Source organism: Scyliorhinus canicula, chromosome 15, assembly GCF_902713615.1.
Source record: "Scyliorhinus canicula chromosome 15, sScyCan1.1, whole genome shotgun sequence".
Taxonomy (NCBI): Eukaryota; Metazoa; Chordata; class Chondrichthyes; order Carcharhiniformes; family Scyliorhinidae; genus Scyliorhinus; species Scyliorhinus canicula.
In genome coordinates, this window is record NC_052160.1 from 74,008,844 (window position 1) to 74,031,796 (window position 22,953).

General features: G+C 46.8%; 1 protein-coding gene across 1 annotated transcript; it reads right to left on the bottom strand.

Moving 5' to 3' along the window:
• Window positions 1-484: 484 nt before the first annotated feature.
• Window positions 485-18,467, bottom strand: LOC119978470 (cytoglobin-2-like). The gene is made up of 3 exons (XM_038820130.1): window positions 18,240-18,467; window positions 10,615-10,846; window positions 485-756 (listed from the first exon to the last, which is right to left on the bottom strand). Exons 1-3 carry the CDS (start codon window positions 18,335-18,337, stop codon window positions 592-594), a joined length of 495 nt encoding a protein of 164 aa, XP_038676058.1. The 5' UTR covers window positions 18,338-18,467; the 3' UTR covers window positions 485-591.
• Between the last annotated feature and the right edge of the window lie 4,486 nt (window positions 18,468-22,953).

Here is a 22,953-nt window from a genome sequence, read left to right on the forward strand (position 1 = left end):
TAACTCGATATCTGTATGCAAAATGGCAGGCTTTGGCTTATAAATTTGCTTCCCCCCACTTTGCAGATATAAGTCTTGTGAGGTCAAATTAGAAGGATATTAGAATATTGTTTTTGTAATGGGATGTGGAATGTCAAGAAATATATATTTAAAATGGGGCAAAACTGCTCATCAGATGTGGATGCCAAATGACTGAGTGTCTTCAAGAGAGAGATAGATAGGTTCTTGATTAATAAGGGGATCAGGGGTTATGGGGAGAAGGGAGGAGAATGGGGATGAGAAAAATATCAGCCATGATTGAATGGCGGAGCAGACTCGATGGGCCGAGTGGCCTCATTGTGCTCCTATGCCTTATGGTCCAATTATATAAAATTTATCTTGTCTCGCTACTGATTTAAATTTAGAATTACAATGATGCTGAGAGCACCGTTGTTCAAAACAATACAGAAAATATTTCTCACTTCACATAATTTAACACTGCAGATGAATAGATATTGTAATTTATTTCATAGTTGATATTATTCATAGTTCTTTATTCCCCCATTATCAGTTTCAAAACATTATTGTTTGGAGATGATATAATGAGATAATTCATTCATCAGTTGTTAGAGCTCCATCTGCTCCAAGCTCCTTGTAGCAGTTTTCGAGATAATTGTAAATGATATTGAACACCTTCACCCAAGATTCACGGATCTGTGGTGTAAAGGATCCCCCCAGTGACTCTTCCAGGATCTTCACGATTATATTAAACAGAATCTGCAATAACAGAAAGCAAAAAACAATAAGAAAAATACACTAAGCTTCAGCGGGACATATTTGGCTTCAGGACATAGCAACGGAAGTAGGCCATTTGGCCCTTCCAGCATGCTCCATCATTCAACAAAATCATGGCTATTCTGGTTGTGGTCTTAACTCCATTTTCCTGTCTGCCCCCCATAACCTTTGACTGTCTTAGAGTCATAAAATCATACAGTACAGAAGAGGCCTATCAAGCCTTTGCCAACAAAAAACTCTAATCTACACTAATCCCACTTTGCAGCCTTGAATGTTATGACGTTTCAGGTGCTCATCCAAGTACATTTTAAAGGTTGTGAGGGTTTTCTGCCTCACTTACCCTCCCAGGCAGTGCATTCCAAACTACCACCACCCTCTGTGTGAAAATACTTTTCCTCAAATCCCCTCTAAACCTCCTTCCTTTCACCTTAAAATTATCCCCCTTATTGTTGGCCCTTCAACGAAGGGGTACAGCTGCTTTTTATACACTATTTCCATGCCCTTCATTATCCTCTATCAGGTCACCTCCAAGCCTTCTCTGCTCCAAAGAAAACACCCCAAGCTTATCCAACCTCTCGTCATAGCTAAAATGTCGCATTTCAAGCAACATCCTGGTGCATCTCCTCTGCGTCCTCTCTAGTGCAATCCCATCCTACCTATAGTATGGTGACCAGAACTGAACATAGTACTCCAGCTGTGGCCCAACCGAAGGTCTGTACAGCTCCAACATAACCTCCCTGCTCTTATAATCTATGCCTTCTTAACGACTCTGTTGACCTGTCTTCAGGGATTTGCCTTCAGGGATCTGTGAGCAAGTACCCCAAGATCCCTCAGTTCCTCTGAACTTCCTAGTGTCCTGCCATTCCATGAGTACTTTGTTGTCATGTTACTCCTTCCAAAGTGCATCACCTCCCACTTTTCAGGGTTAAATTCCTTCTGCCCATCTGATCTGCCCATCTGACCTACCCATGAATATCGTCCTGAAACCTAAGACCCACTTCTTCACTGTCAACCACCTGGCCAATCTTTGTGTCATCTGCAAACTTACTTATCACCCCACACTCCCCCCTCCCCCCACATTCTCATCATATCATTTTTATATACCACAAACAATAAGGGACCCAGCACTGATCCCTGTGATATGTCACTGGACATCGACATTCAGTCACACAAAAGGTCTTCTACCACCACCCTCTGTCCCCTGAGACTCAGCCACATTACCCTGGATCCCATGTGCTTTTACCTACTTTACCAGTCTCCTATGTGGGACCTTGGCAGAGGTTTTGCTGGAACCCCATATAAACAGCATCATCTGCACAACCTGAAGCTACACACCCAGTAACCTCAAAAAATTCAATCAGATTTGTTCGGCATGACCTCCCTCTGACAAAGCCATACTGACTGTCCCTAATCAAACATTGCCTGTCCAGGTGGAGATTGACTCTATCCTTCAGAATTTTCTCCCTACCATCGATGTGCGATTCACTGGTCTGTAATTCCATGGTTTATCTCTACAACCCTTCTTGAAAAGTTGTCCTCCAGTCCTCTCGTACCTCCCCTGTGACCAGAGAGGAATTAAAAAATTGGGCCTGAGCCCATGTAATTTCCTCCCTCGTTTCGCACAGCAGCCTGGGGTACAACTCCTCTAGATCTGGGGAGTTGACCACTTTTAAACCCACAAAGACCTCCAGTATATCCTCAAACTGCTTGAGAAACTCACAGTCCCTCTGTCTGAATTCTACACCTACATCCTCCTTCTCTGAGAAGACAGATGTGAAGCACCTGTTTAACACCCCACCAATGTCAACTGGCTCCACTCCCTTGGTGCCAATGGACGATCTTGGGTTTTCCTTAATCTTAGCTGGCAGTCACTATTCATGCCCCCCTTTGCTCTCCTAATTGTTTTTTGAGTTCCCCTGCACTTTCTATTCTCCACAAGGGCCTCTGTAGATCTTCTCCCTTTGTACCTGTTAAAAGCCTCTCTTTTCCTTCCTATCCAGTCCTGCATATTCTTAGACATCCAGGGTTCTCTGGACTTGTTACGCCTGCATTTTAGTCGAAAGAGAACATGTTGGATCTGTACTCTCGCCAATTCAATTTTGAATTCCCCCCCCGTCACTGTTCTGCTGTAGATTTATCCTGAAGTAGTTGTTCCCATTCTATTTGGCCAGATCCTGCCTTATTTTAATAAAATCTGACGTCCCCAATCCAAAACCCTTTTTTGCAGACCGTCTTTTCCCAAATTTAAAATGTACAGTGTTGTGGTCGCTATCACTAAAATGCTCCCCGACTGCTATCTTAAACACCGTCCGGCTTCGGTTCCTAATATAATCTGTGGGATTCTCCGTTGGCGGGATCCTCTGCTTTGCCGGCAGCGTACCCATAACCGTGGGTTTCCTGACGGCATGGAAGTGCCTCAATGGGAAATCCCATTGGCCGGCTGCCGGAATGGAGGATCCCACTGAGGATTGGGGTGCGCCGCACTGGAAAACAGGGCTGGCGGGACTGAGAATCCCACCAAGTGAACTGTCCATAATATCTGCTCCTCTATTACCCGCTGACTATTTGGTGGTTTATAATACACTTCCAGCGTGTGACTTCCCCCTTTTTATTCCTAAACTTTACCCACAAATCCTCATTTGAAGACCCTGATAAGATATCGTTCCTCCTTGCTGCAGTAACTGACTCCTTAATCATGAATGCCACACCACCTCCACTTTTCCATCCTCCCTTTTCCTGGGTGAAAATCGCATTCCCTAGAATCTTGAGCAGCCAGACATGCCGCTCCCTCAACCACGTCTCTGTGATGGAAACAACATCAAAACTCCAGGTGCCAATACATGCTGTTAACTCACCTGACTTCCTATGATACTCCTAGCCTTAAAAGTAGATGCCATCCAGCCTCGCCTTATTCCCTTGAAACACAACATGCCGCATTAACACGGTGCCCCCTCCCCCTCCCAACAGCACTAGCAAACCCACCCGCAAGGATGTTCATCCCATTCTGGTTCAGGTGCAAACTGTCCAGCTTGTACAAGTACCCCATTCCCCAGAAACAATCCCAGTGATCCAAAAATATAAACCCCTCCCTCTTGCACCAACTCTTGAGTCGCGCATTTATCTGCCCCATTCTCCTATATCTGTACTCAATAGCACGTGGCATCGGGGGTAATCCAGAGCTAACAACCTTGTCTGTCAAAGATCTGTCCACCTCAGCTTTAAATAAATTCAAATAATCAACCGCCACTACTTTCTGAGAAAGAGAATACCGCACACCAATGACCTTTTGGAAGAAACAAGTTCTCCTCATCTCTGTCTTAAACGGGAAGACCTCTTATTTTTAAACAACGCCCCCTCAGGAGGACAGTAAGAAGTCTTACAACACCAGGTTAAAGTCCAACAGGTTTGTTTCAAACACAAGCTTTCAGAGCACTGCTCCTTCCTCAGGTGAATGAAGAGGTATGTTCCAGAAACATATATATAGACAAAGTCAAAAATGCCAGACAATGCTTAGAATGCGAACATTTGCAGGTAATCAAGTCTTTACAGATCCAGAGATAGGGGTAACCCCAGGTTAAAGAGGTGTGAATTGTCTCAAGACAGGACAGTTGGTAGGATTTGGCCAAAGTAGAATGGGAATCTTAATCACTGATTTTAAAATGTCATAATTGTGCTGAAACAGCTTGAACAGGGAAGCAGGGATCTCTAACTCCGTCTTCAATAATACAGGAACTAGGAAGCTGTAGGTCTCATTTTTTGTGCTACAGTTAACCACTTACCAGAGCCACATGGATAAAACAGAAATGGCCTGACACTGCCACCTGTCATTGTGGAGACACTGGGAGCTTTAATCACTGACTCAGCTCTTTGGACAGATCGCACCTGCCAATATTTCAGCCTTGCCTTTTCAATTTTCAGGTGATGATAATGATAATCGCTTATTGTCACAAGTAGGCTTTAATGAAGTTACTGTGAAAAGCCCCGAGTGCTCCATGTTGTGCTTCATGTTACATTTGTGGACATTGACGGAATCCATTCCTGTTGGTTGGTGCATGTGGGAAAAGTACAACAGTTTGCTCTTATCCACATGATATGGTGTGGCTGAGCTCTGTTGATATGAAAATGAAATTAAAATCGCTTATTGTCACGAGTAGACTTCAATGAAGTTACTGTGAAAAGCCCCTAGTCGCCACATTCCGGCGCCTGTTCGGGGAGGCTGTTACGGGAATCGAACCGTGCTGCTGGCCTGCTTTCAAAGCCAGCGATTTAGCCCAGTGTGCTAAATATTACTGCCTTTGGTGTTTTGTGTGTCAGAAGCCTCCTGTGATAGCCTATCCCATTGGATTAGGCACCTGATGCTGATTCTGAAGCACCCTTCCACACTGAATTTATTTTAAAATTAATACCTCTTAATTTAAAATTGTTTTTTATAAATTTACTATTTGATTATTGCTCACCATCAACATTAACCTTTTGCTGACACAATATTAAGTTTAAACAATTGGAATATTCATCTTAAATACTGTACAATACTTTGTAAATTTTTCATGCCATTGGTATGAATGTTTATTGTCTTGTAAAGTATGATCATAGAGTTCCCAAGTAAAAACAGTGAGCTAAATAGTTGGCTTGTAATGCAGAACAATGCAAGCAGCGCGGGTTCAATTCCTGTACCGGCATCCCCGAACAGCAGGCGAAATGAGGAGACTAGGGGCTTTTCACAGTAACTTTATTGAAGTCTACTGACAACAATAAGCGATATTATTATAAAATCATTACATAGTCAACAGTAGTACAGACAATGATGTAGGTTGCATCGGAAATTATATGTAATTCAATAATGAAGGAAACCGAGTTTAACGGTATATTTTCAAATGTAGCGTCGGTTGTGGTGATTTGGCCTAATTACATTTTTCAGATCACATAAAGTATTTGGACTTTGCATTCCCTATTTATGATGCCAAAGTCAACTAATTTATGCCTTGTGCAATCGTTCCTTGGCATCCATTATACTCTATATAATTATTAATGTTATTTTTCAGTTTATTCATTAGCTGAAACTATTATTTTTCTCAAGTTCGGTAAAACATGAAGTTAGCATATTCATTGATATAGAACATAAAACAAAGAACAATACAGCACAGAACAGGCCCTTCGGCCCACGATGTTGTGCCGAACAACCAAACTTTGGACCTACAGTCCAAAGATGTGCGGGTTAGGTGGATTGGCCATGCTAAATTGCCCGTAGTGTAAGGTTAATAGGGGGGTTGTTGGGTTATGGGCATGCAGGTTACGTGGGTTTAAGTAGGGTGATCATTGCTCGGCACAACATCGAGGGCCGAAGGGCCTGTTCTGTGCTGTACTGTTCTATGTTCTATGAACGTTTGTCCTAGAGTAAGAACAAATTAATCTACACCCCATCATTCTACCGTAATCCATGTACCTATCCAATAGCCGCTTGAAGGTCCCTAATGTTTCTGACTCAACTACTTCCACAGGCAGTGCATTCCATGCCCCCACTACTCTCTGGGTAAAAAACCTACCTCTGACATTCCCCCTATATCTTCCACCATTCACCTTAAATTTATGTCCCCTTGTAATGGTTTGTTCCACCCAGGGAAAAAGTCTCTGACTGTCTATCTATTCCCCTGATCATCTTATAAAGCTCTATCAGGTCGCCCCTCATCCTTCTCCGCTCTAATGAGAAAAGGACTAGCACCCTCAATCTTTCCTCGTAAGACCTACTCTCTATTCCAGGCAACATCCTGGTTAATCGCCCTTGCACCTTTTCCAAAGGTTCCACATCCTTCCTAAAATGAGGCGACCAGAACTGCACACAGTACTCCAAATGTGGCCTTACCAAGGTTTTGTACAGCTGCATCATCAGCTAACGGCTCTTAAATTCAATCCCTCCGCTAATGAATGCCAGCACACCATAGGCCTTCTTCACAGCTCTATCCACTTGAGTGGCAACTTTCAAAGATCCATGAACATAGACCCCAAGATCTCTCTGCTCCTCCACATTGCCAAGAACCCTACCATTAACCCTGTATTCCGCATTCAGATTTGTCCTTCCAAAATGGACAACATATTTCTCACATATGTGTAAAAGGCCTTGGGGTTTTCCTTGATCCTACCCGTCAAAGATTTTTCATGCCCTCTCTTAGCTCTCCTAATCCCTTTCTTCAGTTCCCTCCTGGCTATCTTGTATCCCCCCCAGCGCCCTGTCTGAACCTTGTTTCCTCAGCTTTATATAAGTCTCCTTCTTCCTCTTAACAAGACATTCAACCTCTCTTGTCAACCATGGTTCCCTCACTCGACCATCTCTTCCCTGCCTGACAGGGACATACATATCAAGGACACGTAGTATCTGTTCCTTGAACAAGTTCCACATTTAAATTGTGTCCTTTCCTGACCGCCTATGTTCCTAACTTATGCACTTCAGTTCTTGTCTGACAGCATTGTATTTACCCTTCCCCCAATTGTAAACCTTGCCCTGTTGCACGCACCTATCCCTCTCCATTACTAAAGTGAAAGTCACAGAATTGTGGTCACTATCTCCAAAATGCTCCCCCACTAACAAATCTATCACTTGCCCTGGTTCATTACCAAGTACCAAATCCAATATGGCTTCCCCTCTGGGTGGACAATCTACACACTTTGTTAGAAAAGCTTCCTGGACACACTGCACAAAAACTACCCCATCCAAACTATTTGGTCTAAAGAGTTTCCACTCAATATTTGGGATGTTGAAGTCACCCATGACTACTACCCTGTGACTTCTGCACCTTTCCAAAATCTGTTTCCCAATCTGTTCCTCCACATCTCTGCTGCTATTGGGGGGCCTATAGAAAACTCCCAACAAGGTGTCTGCTCCTTTCCTATTTCCGACTTCAACCCATACTACCTCAGTAGGCAGATCCTCCTCGTACTGCCTTTCTGCAGCTGTTATACTATCTCTAATTAACAATGCCTACCCCCCACCCCCCACCTCCTTTACCACCCTCTCTAAACTTATCGAAACATCTATAACCAGGAACCTCCAACGACCATTTCTGCCCCACTTCTATCCAAGTTTCCGTGATCGCCATCACATCGTAGTCCCAAGTACCGATCCATGCCTGAGGTTCACCCACCTTATTCCTGATGCTTCTTGCGTTGAAGTATACCCATCTCCGTGCCTGCAAGTACTCTGCTTTGTCAGTGATACCTTCCTCACTGCCTCACTACACACTTTGACGTCCTGAACATCGGCTACCTTCGTTGCTGGACTACAAATCCGGTTCCCATCCCCCTGCCAAATTAGTTTAAACCCTCCCGAAGAGTGCTCGAAAACCTCCCTCCCAGGATATTGGTGCCCCTCTGGTTCAGATGCAGCCCATCCTGCTTGTACAGGTCCCACCTTCCCCAGAATGCGCTCCAATTATCCAAATACCTGAAGCCCTTCCTCCTACACCATTTCTGCAACCATGTATTCAACTGCACTCTCTCCCTATTCCTAGCCTCGCTATCACGTGGCACCGGCAACAAACCAGAGATGACAACTCTGTCCTGGCTTTGAACTTCCAGCCTAACTCCCTAAACTCATTTATTACATCCACACCCCTTTTCCTACCTACGTCGTTGGCACCAATGTGCACCACGACTTCTGGCTGCTCCCCCTCCCCCTTGAGGATACTGAAGACACGGTCCGAGACGTCATGGACCCTGGCACCCGGGAGGCAGCAAACCATCCGAGAGTCTCGCCCGTGCCCACAGAACCGCCTGTCTGTACCTCTAACTATCAAGTCCCCTATAACTAGTGCTCTCCTAATCTCCCCCCTTCTGAGCCCCAGAGCCGGACCTCGTGCAGCCTGCTAGGTAATCCCCCCCAACAGTATCCAAACCTGTATACTTATTGTTGAGAGGAACACAGGGGATCCCTGCACTGACTGCTTCCTCCTCTTCCCACCTCTAACTGTGACCCAGCTACCTTTGTTCTCAGGTGTAACTATGTCCCTGTAGCTTCTATCTATCACCCCCTCAGCCTCCAGAATGATCCTCAGTTAATCCAGCTCCAGCTCCAGTTCCCTAACACGGTCTGTGAGGAGCTGGAAATGGCTGCACTTCCCGCAGGTGAAGTCAGCAAGGACACCGGTGATCTCCCTTACCTCAAACATTCTGCAGGAGGAACATTCCACTACCCGAGCTGCCATCACCTCTACTTCGTCTCCCAGTAAAAAAGAAAAAAAAAAGTAAATAACTTACCTGCTCACAGCACTAAGTCTTTTTTTTTAGGTTAGAGGAGGAGTGAGGGTGGGAGACACTACATGTGTAGTGTCTCGAGTTTCCTCACTGTTCAAATTTATTGGCTAATACAAACCTTCCCAGGTCTCCCCACGGCCGACTTCCGGTTTCCTGCTCCGAAAAAGTAAGTTAAAAATCAAAAACTCAGCTTACCTTTCAGCTCTCCCCTCTCTGCCCGCTGCGCTGGAAGAATGATATATCAAAGAAGATTTGATAATATTTTTAGGCAGCTATATACGATTCATCTGAGGTATGTAATTGAACATTGACACACTTTACCCTGCTCTGGCCAAAACGTATTAGTAAGTACTCACTTACTTACGTTATAATTTCCAAACATTCTTGTAACTCAGGATTAGCATTATCCAATTAAAATCTACAATCAGACTTGTCGGATGGAAACTTACCATATTTTTTTCAAAGCTCAGACTGAAAATCAGCGTTTACCTCTCAAGCTGCACAGACCAGTTTTCTCTCCAGATATTGAGCGTCTTGAAAGAAAATAAGTGAGTGGGTGGGTTTACACCACCCTGCTGGTGGGCCAGTGCTTGATAGAGCCGGCACGTGGCTCCACAGAGATCAGGCTGCCATCTTTAAAGGGCACCCCAATCAGAACTGAAACTGAACGGCCCCATCACGGAGGCTTCAGGGGTTCCCTCCCTACCCGACTATCATCACTGGCATTTCCACAAGCTCTGCCCCCCCATATCAACACCAGTGTTCCTCACTGCCCTCAAAGCCCTCCCCCCACAAATAAATGAACCTCCTTCCCGCCCCCTGGGACTCCCACTGGTGCCCATCTCTAGCACTGCCCCCTGCACAGATTCGCATGCCTGGGGATGTCCATCATGTGACATGAGCGAGGTTTACCACAAGTTTGGCCAAACGTGAAATCCTCCAGGGGCACACAGGTAAGTATCGCCCCCGGGTGTTGAATATTTATTGAGGTGGAGACCATGTGGCGGAGGACTCGTTAATAAAATCTATTTAAATTGTGCCACCAGTGAGGGGTGGGTAAAATCGGGAAAAACGATTATTGGCGGCGCGGTAGCACATTGGTTAGCACTGTTGCTTCACAGCTTCAGGGTCCCAGGTTCGATTCCCGGCTTGGTCACTGTCTGTGCGGAGTCTGCACGTTGCCCCCATGCCTGTGTGGATTTCCTCCGGGTGCTCCGGTTTCTTCCAAAAATGTGCAAGTTAGATGGATTGGCTATGCTAAAATTGCTCTTAGTGTTCAAGAAGGTTAGGTGGGGTTACTGGATTATGGGGATGGGGTGAAAGTGGGGGGGTTAAGTAGGGTGTTCTTTCCTCGGGCTGGTGCAAACGTGATGGGCCGAATGGCCTCCTTTTGCTCTGTAGATTCTATGACCTCTCTGACCCTCCGGAGAGCTTCTCGTTTCCGGGTCTCTCCGGATTTCCCGCCCGCGTCGCCATTCCCCCTGACGGTGATTGTGGGCTGAAAATCACGCCCCGCAGCTTTTTTCCTCAAATTATGTAAATTACTTTTCACTGTGAATGCAGAGAAACAATATGTTCCATAAATCAGGGATTTACCTGAAAGTTGTGCACATCTACTTTATGCACAGAGACATGTCTTTCTGCCAGGGTATCCAGAATGGCACAGGCTGCTGTCCAATCATCCAAGTTCTCAAATACGTCATTCAGCCTGTTCATCACCTGTTTGCCATGTCTTTTAATCTGAGCAGATTTTTGCATTCCTTCTGGAGTTGAAATGTTCTTAAAATTCTTGAAGTACTTCTTTGTTTCGGGATGATCTGTGAATAATCTGATTCACACAAGAAGATGATTTTTTAAAAATATCATTGGCAATAGATACACGTTAATGATCTAGACTTGGAAATGAAGAGCGCACTTTCAAAATTTGTGGCTGACATAAAACCTGGAGGTATTGTGAACTGTGAAGTGGATTGTGACAAACCTCAAAACACAAAGATATTAATGTCTTGTCAATTATACTGAAAGGTGATGGGTATTAATTGTCTTTGAGCCAATAAAAAGAGCAGGGTGTGGGGGGGTGGTCGGGCACAGTGGTTATAACTGCTGCCTCATCCGTATTTATGTGGGTTTCGCCCTCACAACCCAAAGATGTGCAGGCTAGGGCACGCTAAATTGCTCCTTAATTGGAAAAAATGAATTGGGTACTTTAAATTTAAAAAAATAATAAAATAAAAATAATTGCTGCCTCACAGCTCAAGGCACTGGGGCTCGATTCCAGCCTTGGTGGATTTTGTTTGTGTGGAGCTTGTGTGTGCTCCCCGTGTCTGCATAGGATTCCTCCGGGTGCTCCAGTTTCATCCCACAGTCCAAAGATGTGCAGGTTATGTGGGGTTACAGGGATAGTGCGGGGAGTGAGCCTTGGTAAGGTGCTCTTTTAGAGGGTCAGTGCAGACTCGATGGGGCGAATGGCCTCCTTCTGCACTGTAGGGATTCTATGGGATTGCCTCTCCAAGGGCTGTCACCTCTTCCATTTTTTAATCTATTGATTATTGGCTTTATTAAAAGAATAAATTTAAGGGATAAATCCCTCTTATTAATTTATTGATTGTTTTACTTTAAAAGAAAATAATTAGGAGATATACCCCATTATGGACTGTCACCCCTTTAAATAGTTTATTTTATTGTTAATTAGTTATATTTAAAAGAAACATCTATCTAGGAGATTGCCTCACCAAGGGCTGTCACCCCTTCCCATTTTTGTTTAATTTACTGATTTTCCATTCTAATCAAAAGAGTATAAATAGGGGATGGCTGGGACAGTAGGAGACCTGTCAATAAACTCTTAAAGAAAAAACTATTTTTGTTTCTTCTTCATCAACCGGTTTGGATCCTGTTAAAATTACACAAGTTGGTGCAATGGGTCGACACATGGCAGGTGAAAATTTAATGCAGGGAAGTGTGTAACTGAATCATTCTAGTAGAAAGAAAAGAGATAATACAAAATAAAGTGTTTAATAAATGGGGAGCAGACGCAGTAGGGCCTGGGGGGGGGGGGGGGGGGGGGGGGGGGGGGGGGGGGGGGTATGGGTACAAGTTGTGAAAAGTAGCATGCAGGTTAAGAAAATGGCTAATAAAAGATAGGGCATAAAAACAAGGAAGTTACAATAAATCTGCATACAACACTGGTTCAGCCTTAACTGAGATAACAAGTCCAGTTCTGGGCTCCACACTTTAAGATGTGTGTAAAAGCAGTTGAGGGTTGCAGGATAGATTCATAAGAATGGTCTGGGGGTGAGGGACTTCAGGGGCTGGATTCTCCGCCAGTGGGATGCTCCGTTTTGCCGGCAGCCCGGGGGTTTCCCAAAGGCGTGGGGCTGCCCCACAATGGGAAACACCATTGACCGGTTGTCGTAACGAAGCATCCCGCTGGCTTGATGAAATAGAAATGTGGCACAGCGGGGCGGAGAATCCAGCCCCAGTTACGTGGATAGGTTGAAAAAGCTGGGGTTATTCTCCTTGTAGAAGAGAACTACAAAGAGATTGAACCAAAGTGTTCAAAATCATGTGGTGCCTGTCAGAGTAAGTGGTAAGGCAGACACAGAGGTAGATAGATTCTTGTCAGGCAAGAATCAAAGGTTAACAGGGGTTAGATGGGAATGTGGAACTCGAAATACTATTAGAACAGCCATGATCGCATCAAATGGTGGAGTAGGCTCAATGGACCAAATGGCCTACTCCCACTCCTATTTTATATCTTCATGTAGTAGATGGGAAGAAACAGTTCCCATCCACGATACAATCTAGAGCAGTGATTTATGGTGATTGACAAAAAAGCAATGGCGACATGAGGAAAAAGTTGTTGCTCAGTGAGTGGTTAGGATCCGGAGTGTACTGTCTGAAAGTGTGGTCAAGGCTTTCAAAAGAGAACTGGATAATTACCTGATGAGGCGGAAATTGCTGAGCTATGGGGCAAGGTCAGGGGAGTGGGACTGGCTGAGTTGCTGTTGCCGAGAGCCTGCACAATGACAATGAGCTGGGTTTCCTCAAAAATGAAAATAGAATATTTTCTTACTTTAAACCCATCATAAATAAATAAAGGTCCGTCAAACGTTCAGAAACATAGAACATAGAACATAGAACAGTACAGCACAGAACAGGCCCTTCGGCCCTCAATGTTGTGCCAAGCCATGATCACCCTACTCAAACCCACGTATCCACCCTATACCCGTAACCCAACAACCCCCCCTTAACATTACTTTTTAGGACACTATGGGCAATTTAGCATGGCCAATCCACCTAACCCGCACATCTTTGGACTGTGGGAGGAAACTGGAGCACCCGGAGGAAACCCACGCACACAGGGGGAGGACGTGCAGACTCCACACAGACAGTGACCCAGCCGGGAATCGAACCTGGGACCCTGGAGCTGTGAAGCATTTATGCTAACCACCATGCTACCCTGCTGCCCGAAAACAGTTTTGTTAATCTCAATCAAATAGAATTGCAAAGTAGAAATATATCATTGTCAGGGAAGAGTTGCTGAATACTCTCCTCACATCTCCAATAAAGGAAGAATGAAATTGTCAGATGAAAACAATTTGAAAATAGGATAAATGGATGAGAGGTGATGGAGGGGTTAATAGTGGATACTTTGAGTCATAGTGATGAACATAAGCCGGATTTTCTGAGCTCTGTCTACAGCTTTCACTCATAGAATAGAGTATAAATGGGACTTTCATAAGAAGCACTGGTCTCATGGACAGTGAAGACCTGTGACGGACAGCATTACTTGGAAAGTTTCCTGAGTAAGCAGACAAAACCTGAAGTTACTGGAACAGCAAAAAACACATTAGTAATTTGTGGATAACATTTGTGGGCCCAAAACCTTTGGTTAAGCAATTCATAATGTAACGTCTCATCCAGCCCTTCATTTTACACTAAAAAAACTCAACTCAAGTTACAGGTGAAAAGGTATCAGAAAATATGGGTCAGAAATCTGAGAAGAAACTTAGCCATTGGACTGGATTCTTCCGCCACAACCACTGCAAGAACGCCATGGGCGAGACGCGGACAATGGAGAAGTCCATTGACCTTGGTGCGGGATTCTCCGGTCACGGGTGGTGCAGCTGGAGAATCCCGCCAATTGATTCATAGAATGTCTGCAGTGCAGACGGAGGCCATTCAACCCACCGAGTCTGCACTGACTCTCTGAAAGAGCACCCTACCTAGGCCCACTCCCCCGCCCTATCCTCATTACCTCATAACTCCAACTAACCTTAGGACACTAGGGGGCAATGTATCCCGGCCAATCCACCTAAACTGCACATCTTTGGACAGTGGGAGGAAACCGGAACACCTGGAGGAAAGCCACGCAGACACGGGGAGAACGTGCAAATGCTACACAGTCTCCCAAGGTCGGACTCAAACCCGGGTCCTTGACTGTGAGGCAGCAGTGCTAACCACTGTAATTGGTCACCTTATCTGAGGAAGGATGTTCTTGCTATGGAGGGAGTGCAGCGAAGGCTTACCAGGCTGATTATGGGATGGCGGGACTGTCATCTGAGTAGAGGCTAAGTCGCTTAGAATTTATACATTGGATTTTAGAAGAGTGAGAGGGGATCTTACAGAAACTTACAAAATTCTAACAAGATTAGACAGAGTAGATTCAGAAAGAACGTTACCGAAGGTGGGGCAGTCCAGAGCTAGGGGTGACTAGTGTCTACGTTCTACGTTCAGCAGTGCCCACAAGGTGCCTACAGTTTCTTACTTTTCCTCACCCTCTCGCTTGGTTTCCTCAGGATCCACAGCTGAGGTTGAGGCAGTCTGCTGCCTTCCTTACCCTGTTGCCTGAGATGACCTTGGCGGGCGTCCTCTGGGGGGGGGGGGGGGGGGGGCTGGACCTTGAGGGTCTAGGCCTACTTTCAGACAGCAAGGGTGTTGTAGTGCTATCCGCCTCAGTGTGCTAGGCTGGAGGTGCATGGTTCACAGGGAGGAGGGTTTCAGATGGGCTGGACATTCCCAGGGTCCTCTGGGTGGAAGGCCCCAAGCTGAGTTCCTGCCAATCCTGTTCTTTTTAGGTGCCTGGGGATCCCTGTGCTCCTACATATAGAGGGGCAGCAGGAGTGAGATCCAGAAGCCTTTGGCGCTGACACCCGTGGATTCCCACCAGTACCTTCACCATGCAGCCTGCACAATGGACGTCATGCCCTCAGCCATGGAGGTCATGAGCTGAACCATGGAGCAGACATCCCCCGCCATGGAGTACATGACCTGTATCAAGGTGTCCACTGACCACTCTCACAATGTCAGCCTCGTTACGTTGGAGTGACAGCAGCATCTCCTCGGACAGAAGGCAATGGGGCTCCTCCAGTCAGCAGTCTGAGGCAAGATGCTGTTATCCCTTCCTGATGCTCATAACTGTCTCTGCAGTTCCAGCAGTTCTGGGATGACAGGACCATTGCCAGAGTTCAACAGTGCCCTGTGCTCTGGCATCCCTCCGAGTACTGGACCCCTGGGATGTCTCCACCTCCGCCTGCTGTGGACCATCAGCCGTGAGGTGCTCACAAGTGAATGACCGAGAAGTCTGCCTACTAGTTAATCCCAACGAGGTGGGAGTATTTGCGGGTGTGGGTGACAGGTGTGATGCCTCTTCTATGGTGACGTCAAAGAATTCTCCCTCAGAACTGCTCGTGTCAGTGGTATCTAGGGGGTGTGAGGATGGTCCGGCTTCTCATCTGATTGCCTTGTAAGGGAAGGGAGGTGGCATTATAACGGCATGGGGAATAAATGATGCACGATGTTTGCTCACGTGAGGCTTGAGGAATGACTGTGTGTCCTCACACAGGGTTCTCACTTTTGCTCACTGCCCCCACTTTGTCCTCTGCACAGGCTTGCTCTTCCCCAGCCAGCTCAAGGACTCTTTCCTCAAATGGGGTGCAGCATCGGAGCTCAAGCTTCACTCCAGGTGGCTGTGGCCTCTCACACCTGTTATGCTCGAGTTTATCCTGTAACTGGACAGATGGGAAGATTGTGGGCACGATCCCTATCAGTTCAGATGGTTGAGGAGTGTCAGGCGTGGGATTAAGTGCGAGCGAGGATGGGAGGAGCAGAGTAGATACTGGGGAACACTATGGAGATGGGGGAGTGGGAAGAAGGCCTTGTGACAGGTGTTGGTAACCCGCGCAGCGGCTGGGTGAGAGGTAACCTTGGAGGTGTGAGGGGTGTGTGAATGGCGAGAGACTGGAGGTGGCAGACTTACCCTGGCCACGCAAAGTAGGCCATTCATTTTTGTGCAGCGGTGCTGCCCCATCATTTACTGCTGGCACTGGCTAGGGCTGCCATTGCCTCACAAGGCTGGGGTGGTCACCTTGCTGGAGAGGCACATTCTGGACTGCGGGTATCGGAAATCCTGCCTCTGCTGCTCTCCACCCAGGACTCTGGTCTGTGCTCCATCTGAGAATCTTGGAGCAGGTTTCCTGGCTGCCATCCCCTTAGTTGGATCTGGAACAAGCACTGAGGAGGTGTTTAAAAGGAGCTCCCCACTGATTGCAATGATTAAGTTAACCCGGGACGAGCGAATCAGCGAGAGGCCGCCATGAGCGTGACGTGATTCACGTGGAGAAAAGAAACTTGTGTTTAAGAGGCTCAATATTCCATGAGATCTCCCGCCGGCGGAATTCACACCGGAACTGACACTTTGCCAGTTTTTGGTCAGGTTTCAACACGGTTCTAACACTGCAAACATTTAGCATACCGTTTCGATCACCCAGCCCAACATTAGGTCGCTTTGTTGCATTCAGTTTATTTATTTTGTGAATTTAATCACAGATACTGTTCCAGTATGAAGGATAAATATAGCAAAACAAATGCCTGAAAACAATCAGAAGCAGATTCAGGTCACCTCCACATTCTCCGCTCCCATGGCCTATAATTAACTATAACAGCTGGGCAGCCTGACCAAACCACTCAAAGCTTGCATGATGTCACAAAGAAAAAATAAAATTGAAGTTTAAGAACGTTCCCGCAAGGCAGCACATATTTTGTTGTCCTTTATTGTGGTAAATAATTAACAATGCTCTACAGCCAAGCATAGCTGTGCCGCTGGTTTTCCCACTCCAGCAGCTTTCAACAAAAAGTCAATGTTATTCAACATTTCACAGAAGCACTCTCGTAGCTCCAGGTATCTGTGGCTTAATGAGTATTTTCAACAAAGCAATTATTTGTGAGATGCTTTACAGTCCGATGAATACTACAGTACATAGAATAATAGAATTTACAGTACAGAATGACACCATTCGGCCCATCAAGTCTGCACTAGCTCTCGGAAAGTGCACCCTACCTGAGCCCCTACCTTTACCCCATCCCCGTAAACCCAACCAACCTTTGGGCACTAAGGGGCAATTTATCATGGCCATCCACCTCACCTGCACTTCTTTGGACTGTGGGAGGAAACCGGAGCACCCGGAAGAAACCCACGCAGACACGGGGAGGACGTGCAGACTCCGCACAGACAGTGACCCGAGGTCGGAATTGAACCCGGGTCACTGGAGCTGTGAGGCAGCAGTGCTAACCACTGTCACCCATCCCCGTCCCCCACCCACATGTCAGTTTAGATGGTTTTAGATAGGTTGGGTTATTTTGTATCACAAAAATACAAATGCTACACATACTCAACAGGTCGGGCAGCATCTGTGCAGGGTAATCGAGTTCCTATTCAGAGGAGGAACCCGAATTAAAGGCTGACTCAGTTTTAAACCCGTTCACTTAATTGCACATTGGAAAATCGGATTTCTGTTTCTCTCTCTCCACAGATGCTGGATTAATTATTAACCCCCAAAAAAATTCTAAAATAAAAGCAAATTACTGGGAAGGCTGGAATCGGAAACAAAACAGAAAAATACTGGACAATGTTAGCATGTCTGACAGTATTTGTGGGGAGAGTAGGGGGCTAACGTTTCGAGTCTGGGCGGGTTTTTTTTTTCAGTTTGTTTCAGATTTCCAGCATCCGCAGCATTTTGTTTTTATAGTTAGTTTGCATCTTCACTGAGGTTACAGCACACCATCGCCTTTCATACAACAGGTCTAAAAATAGACCCTTGCTGGGGAATGTACTTCGCCGAGTCAATCAGAGATGCTAAAGGAAAGCTATTAGTGCCCTGCCAGATTCAGACATATGCATTGAATGAGAGCAGCCCGGGAGAGCTCAAAGGTTTCTCTCTCACCTCAGTACCACCGCTCTGCCGTTTTCTTCGGGATCCGCAGCCAGTTTCTCCCAGATCCCGCGGATGTGGGCTTTGTCAGCTTCGGTCATGTCACTCATGGTGCCAGAGATCGGTGGATCGAGCTGGAAGGGAAGCTGTGTGTGTGTGTGTGTGTGTGGACTGTGTCTGCTGCACGGACTAAGCCCAGACTCACTTTTAACTTGTTTCAGGGTTCCTGCAGTGTCACGTGGCGTGTGTAAGTGACGCCTCTTCGTCTGCAATCGCAACCGATTGAGCCAGCAATCTTTCAAGATCAGTTTCTCTCTCTCTCTCTCTCTCGGTGTATATAACACAGCGGGACTTTGGAACGCTCCACACTGTGTGCAGAATCCACAGTACAGCAGCCTTATCTTCAGAACCACCAAACCCAGTCAATTCTTGCATTGTTTAGATCAATAATCATTGCACCGTTTATAAAGTTGCTACCACCTTTTACACTACTCCAGCAATAGTGAAAATATGGAATCTGGAAGTATTTGAATGGTTGACAATGAAAAACATCTGGAATCTTTTACCCAGTTGCTATTTAACTGGAGGACAATGGCTCAGGTGCAAGGTGAGTGAATTTCATAGAAACATAGAATCCCTCCAGTGCAGAAGGAGGCCATTCGGCCCATGGTGACTAGGGGCTTTTCACAGTAACTTCATTGAAGCCTACTTGTGACAATAAGCGATTTTCATTTCATTTCATCTCAGAGTCCAATTAGGGTTTCTTCACGTCGGAGTGAAAGTTCCGCTGAGTTCAGCTGGCTGAAAGCAAGAGTGCAGAATTCCATTAAAATTCTGATGATTCAGCCAGCGACTTTGTCAGCTCCACAGGTATTGGCAGGAATCAGAGAATCATAGAAAAGTTACAGCACAGAAAGGCCATTCGGCCCATCTTGTCCATGCCAACCCGAGGACATCCAGGTACACTTTTTAATCCCACCTTCCTGCACCCGGTCTATAGCCCTGGGGGGGAGGGAATGGAATGCCCAAGAGGAATTTCAGGGGTGGGGGGCATCTCCGATACTTCCTTGATGGGGGCTGGTGGCCGTTAGGCAGCAGCGCTGATATGGGTGCCAGTTAAAGATGGCGCCTTGATCTCTTTGGAGCCGGTTGCCGCCTCTATGAGGCTCCGCCCTGCCAGGATGATGCCGTAAACCATGCCCACTCATTTTCTTTTGTAGAGAAAACTTGGGCAGGATTCTCCGTGTCAGAAATCAAGTGTTGATGCCGGGACTGAATCGATGGACTGCTACAACAACTAAATTGGCGCTGGTCCAGAGCAATTCATGATCCGTTAATGGGCTAGCACCAGCGCCACGTGGAACTCAATCGATTCCAATGAAAAACAGTGTCCGATTCGCCGGGGTCGGGATTTCCACTTGAGAGGCTGACAAGCTGCAGCCGCATATTAGAACTCCACTCGACTCACACACTCATTCCAGCCAACAAGATGGCAGCATGGAGGGCAGCACCCCAGTTTGTGGACGCCGAGCTTGAGACTCTGCTGGACACCACGGAGAAGAGGTGGTGAGCCTGGTATCCAGGGTGGGAAGGAGGCTGCCACCCATCGCCGTACACCAGGCCTGGGTGCAGGTGACTGAGGCCATGAGTGTCGTGGGCTCCACCGCCTGGACCTGATAGCAGGGCAGAAAAAAGCTCTACAACCTCCTCAGGATGTCCAGGGTGTGTAGACAGCACTGTACACCTGGCACCAACACCCATCCCAAATGTGACCTGGTGTCCTTGTACACCAGTCACTGAATGTAAGCATGCAGGTATAGCAGGTAGTAAAGAAGGCAAATAAAATGCTGGCCTTCATGGCAAGAGGATTCAAGTACAGGAGCAGGGATGTCACTAGCTTTTGGAGCGCAGCTCCTTCCTCAGGTGAATGAAGAGGTAGGTTCCAGAAACATCTGTATAGACAATGTCAAGGATGCAAGATGATATTTTGAATACAAGTCTTTGCAAGTAATCAAGTCTTTACAGGTCCAGATGGAGAAACTGGAGAGAGGGATAATCACATGTTAAAGAGGTGTGAAACATATATGTTTCTGGAACCTATCTCTTCATTCACCTGAGGAAGGAGCAGTGCTCCGAAAGCTCGTGTTTGAAACAAACCTGTTGGACTTTAACCTGGTGTTGTAAGACTTCTTACTGTGCTCACCCCAGTCCAACGCCAACATCTCCACATCATTGCAATTAGACAGGGCCTTGGTGAGGCCATACCTGGAATATTGTGCACAGTTTTGGTCTCCTTATCTAAGGAAGGATGTTCTAGCTTTAGAGGGAGTGCAGTAAAGGTTTACCAGATTGATTCCTGAGATGATGGGACTGACGTGCGAGGAGGGATTGAATTGGTTAGGATTGCATTCGCAGGAGTTCAGAAGAATGAGGGAGGATCTCATATAAACCTATCAAATTCTAACAGGACTGGACAGGGTAAATGCAGGAAGGATGTTCCCAATGATGGGTGTATTCAGAACCAGGGGTCACAGTCTGAGGATACGCAGTAGACCATTAAGGACAGAGATGAGGAGACATATTTTCACCCACAGAGTGATCGACCTGTGGAATTCATTACCACAGGAAGTAGTTGAGTCCAAAACATTGTACGATTTCATGAAGCAGTTAGATATACCACTGAGGGTGAAGGGGATCAAAGGATGTTAGGGAAAGTGGGATGAGGCTATTGAGTTGGATGATCAGGCATGATCATAATGAATGACAGAGTGGGCTTGATGGGCCGATTGGCCTCCGCCTGCTTCTATTTTTTCTGTTTCTTTTCTATGTTTCTAAACACCTGTAACCAACTCCCCCCCAAACACACACACACCACCAACCACCTGGATGGCAACCAAACCTCACTCGCTGGCAGTATGCATGCTCCCCACACTGCACCACATGCCAACACCCATATCAGCTGCCATGGCCAGGTGCCCTGGCCACAAAGACCACCAGCTGCCCACCCCCGTGCTGCACGTGTCTAACAGTTTAACAATGTACGCTTCCTGTCTCTCCCCCCCCCCTTCCACCCTACCCCCTAGGAGAAGACAGCGCGTAACCGGAAAGAGAAGACAAGAGGGCGACCGTTGGACCTGCAGCCTCTAACCGTCATTGAGCAGTGAGCGCTGGGGAGACGATAGTCACCAGAGCGGAGGTCGGCACGGACAATCAAATGAGACCCTGATGCGTTGCAGTTTCCCACGGCATGAGTGGCACGACCCTCAACCTACCTCCCTCACCACCCCCTTGCCACCCTCTCGCCACCTCCTCATCACCCACACACCACCCACCCCAGGATCCAATCATGTCTTGTGCCTTGTGATGCTTGCAGGATGAACTGGCGACGAGGCGGGTCCTTCTGGTGTCCCCCAACCCCGATTCCAATGCCAAGTAGATTCCAGCAACAAGGAGGCACACGTGATTTCAAGTCGCCTCTCCCCAGCATACTCCTAGCAAACGTCCAAACGATCAAAAACAAGCTGGACGAGCTTAATGCCAGATTTACCTTGCAGAAAGAAGTAAGAGACTGCTGTGCCCTCCATTTCACAGTAACGTGGCTCACCCCTGCCTCACCGGACTGTGCCATATAACCTGACGGCTTCTCAAACACGGATGGACCACACCGCGTCATCAGGCAAAGCAAAGGGTGGAGGGGTTTGCCTCCTCATCAACTCCTCCTGCTGCTTTGATGTGGCGACCCTGGTGATATCTGGAATGTCTGACCACGGCAGTTCACTTTGCCATCATCGCACCCCAGGTAGAAGTCAAGAAGGCGCTTGATGAACTGTACACTGCCAGAAACAAAATACCTGGAGGCCTTGTTAATCGTGGCCGAGAATTTCAACCAGGCCAACCTCAAGACTGTACAGCCAAAATTCCACGGACACATCTGTCCCACCAGGGCTCCCAACGTCCTTGATCGCTGCTACACAAACATCCAAGGCACCGACCAATCCATCCCCCTTCGGTGCTCCCTCTCCCAGCGTACATGCAGAAACATATGTGGGAGAATCCGGTTATGAAGGTCCTGCAATGCTGGTCCAAGGAAACAGAAGAGCTCCTACGTGACTGCTTGGAGTCAGTGGACTGTCCATATTCAAGAACTCAGAAGCCAACCTAAACGAGTATGCCAGCACCATCACAGACTTAATCAGCAAGTGTGTAGAAGACTATGTGCCAAAAAAAGGAAACCATGGTTTAATAGGGAGATTTACTCCCTACTGAAGGCCAGGTCTGAGGCGTTCAAGACAGGCGACCATGACCAACACAAGAAATCCAGGTATGATGCCAAGAGACAATACCAGACTAAGCTAGAGTCACAGACTAACATCATGGACTCTCGTCAGTTGTAGCAATGCTCAAATAACATAATGGGCTACAAAGCAAAGCCAAGTAAAATTTCTGACAACAGCGCATCCCTCCCGATGAACTCAATGTCTTCTATGCTCATTTCAAGCAGGGAACCAACAAACTGTTGTCAACTGTCCTAGCAGCCTTGGACACACCCATACCTGCCATCACAGCTTCTGAAGTCAGATCGGCCTTCTTGGAAGTGAACCCTCGGAAAACAACAGGTCCTGACAGAGTCCCTAGTTGTGCACTCAGATCCTGCGCAGACCAACTGCCGGATGTGTCCACGGACATCTTCAACCTCTCCCTACTCCATTCTGATGATCCCACCTGC

What these genes read in the sequence shown, in the direction of transcription:
- LOC119978470 (XM_038820130.1), bottom strand. Translation starts at nt 18,337, where the DNA reads ATGAGTGACATGACCGAAGCTGACAAAGCCCACATCCGCGGGATCTGG. An exon ending in GGCAGAGCGGTGGTACTGAG is followed by an intron (nt 10,847 to 18,239) that starts GTGAGAGAGAAA and finishes TGTGTGAATCAG; the next exon opens with ATTATTCACAGATCATCCCG. An exon ending in TAGATGTGCACAACTTTCAG is followed by an intron (nt 757 to 10,614) that starts GTAAATCCCTGA and finishes CTGTTATTGCAG; the next exon opens with ATTCTGTTTAATATAATCGT.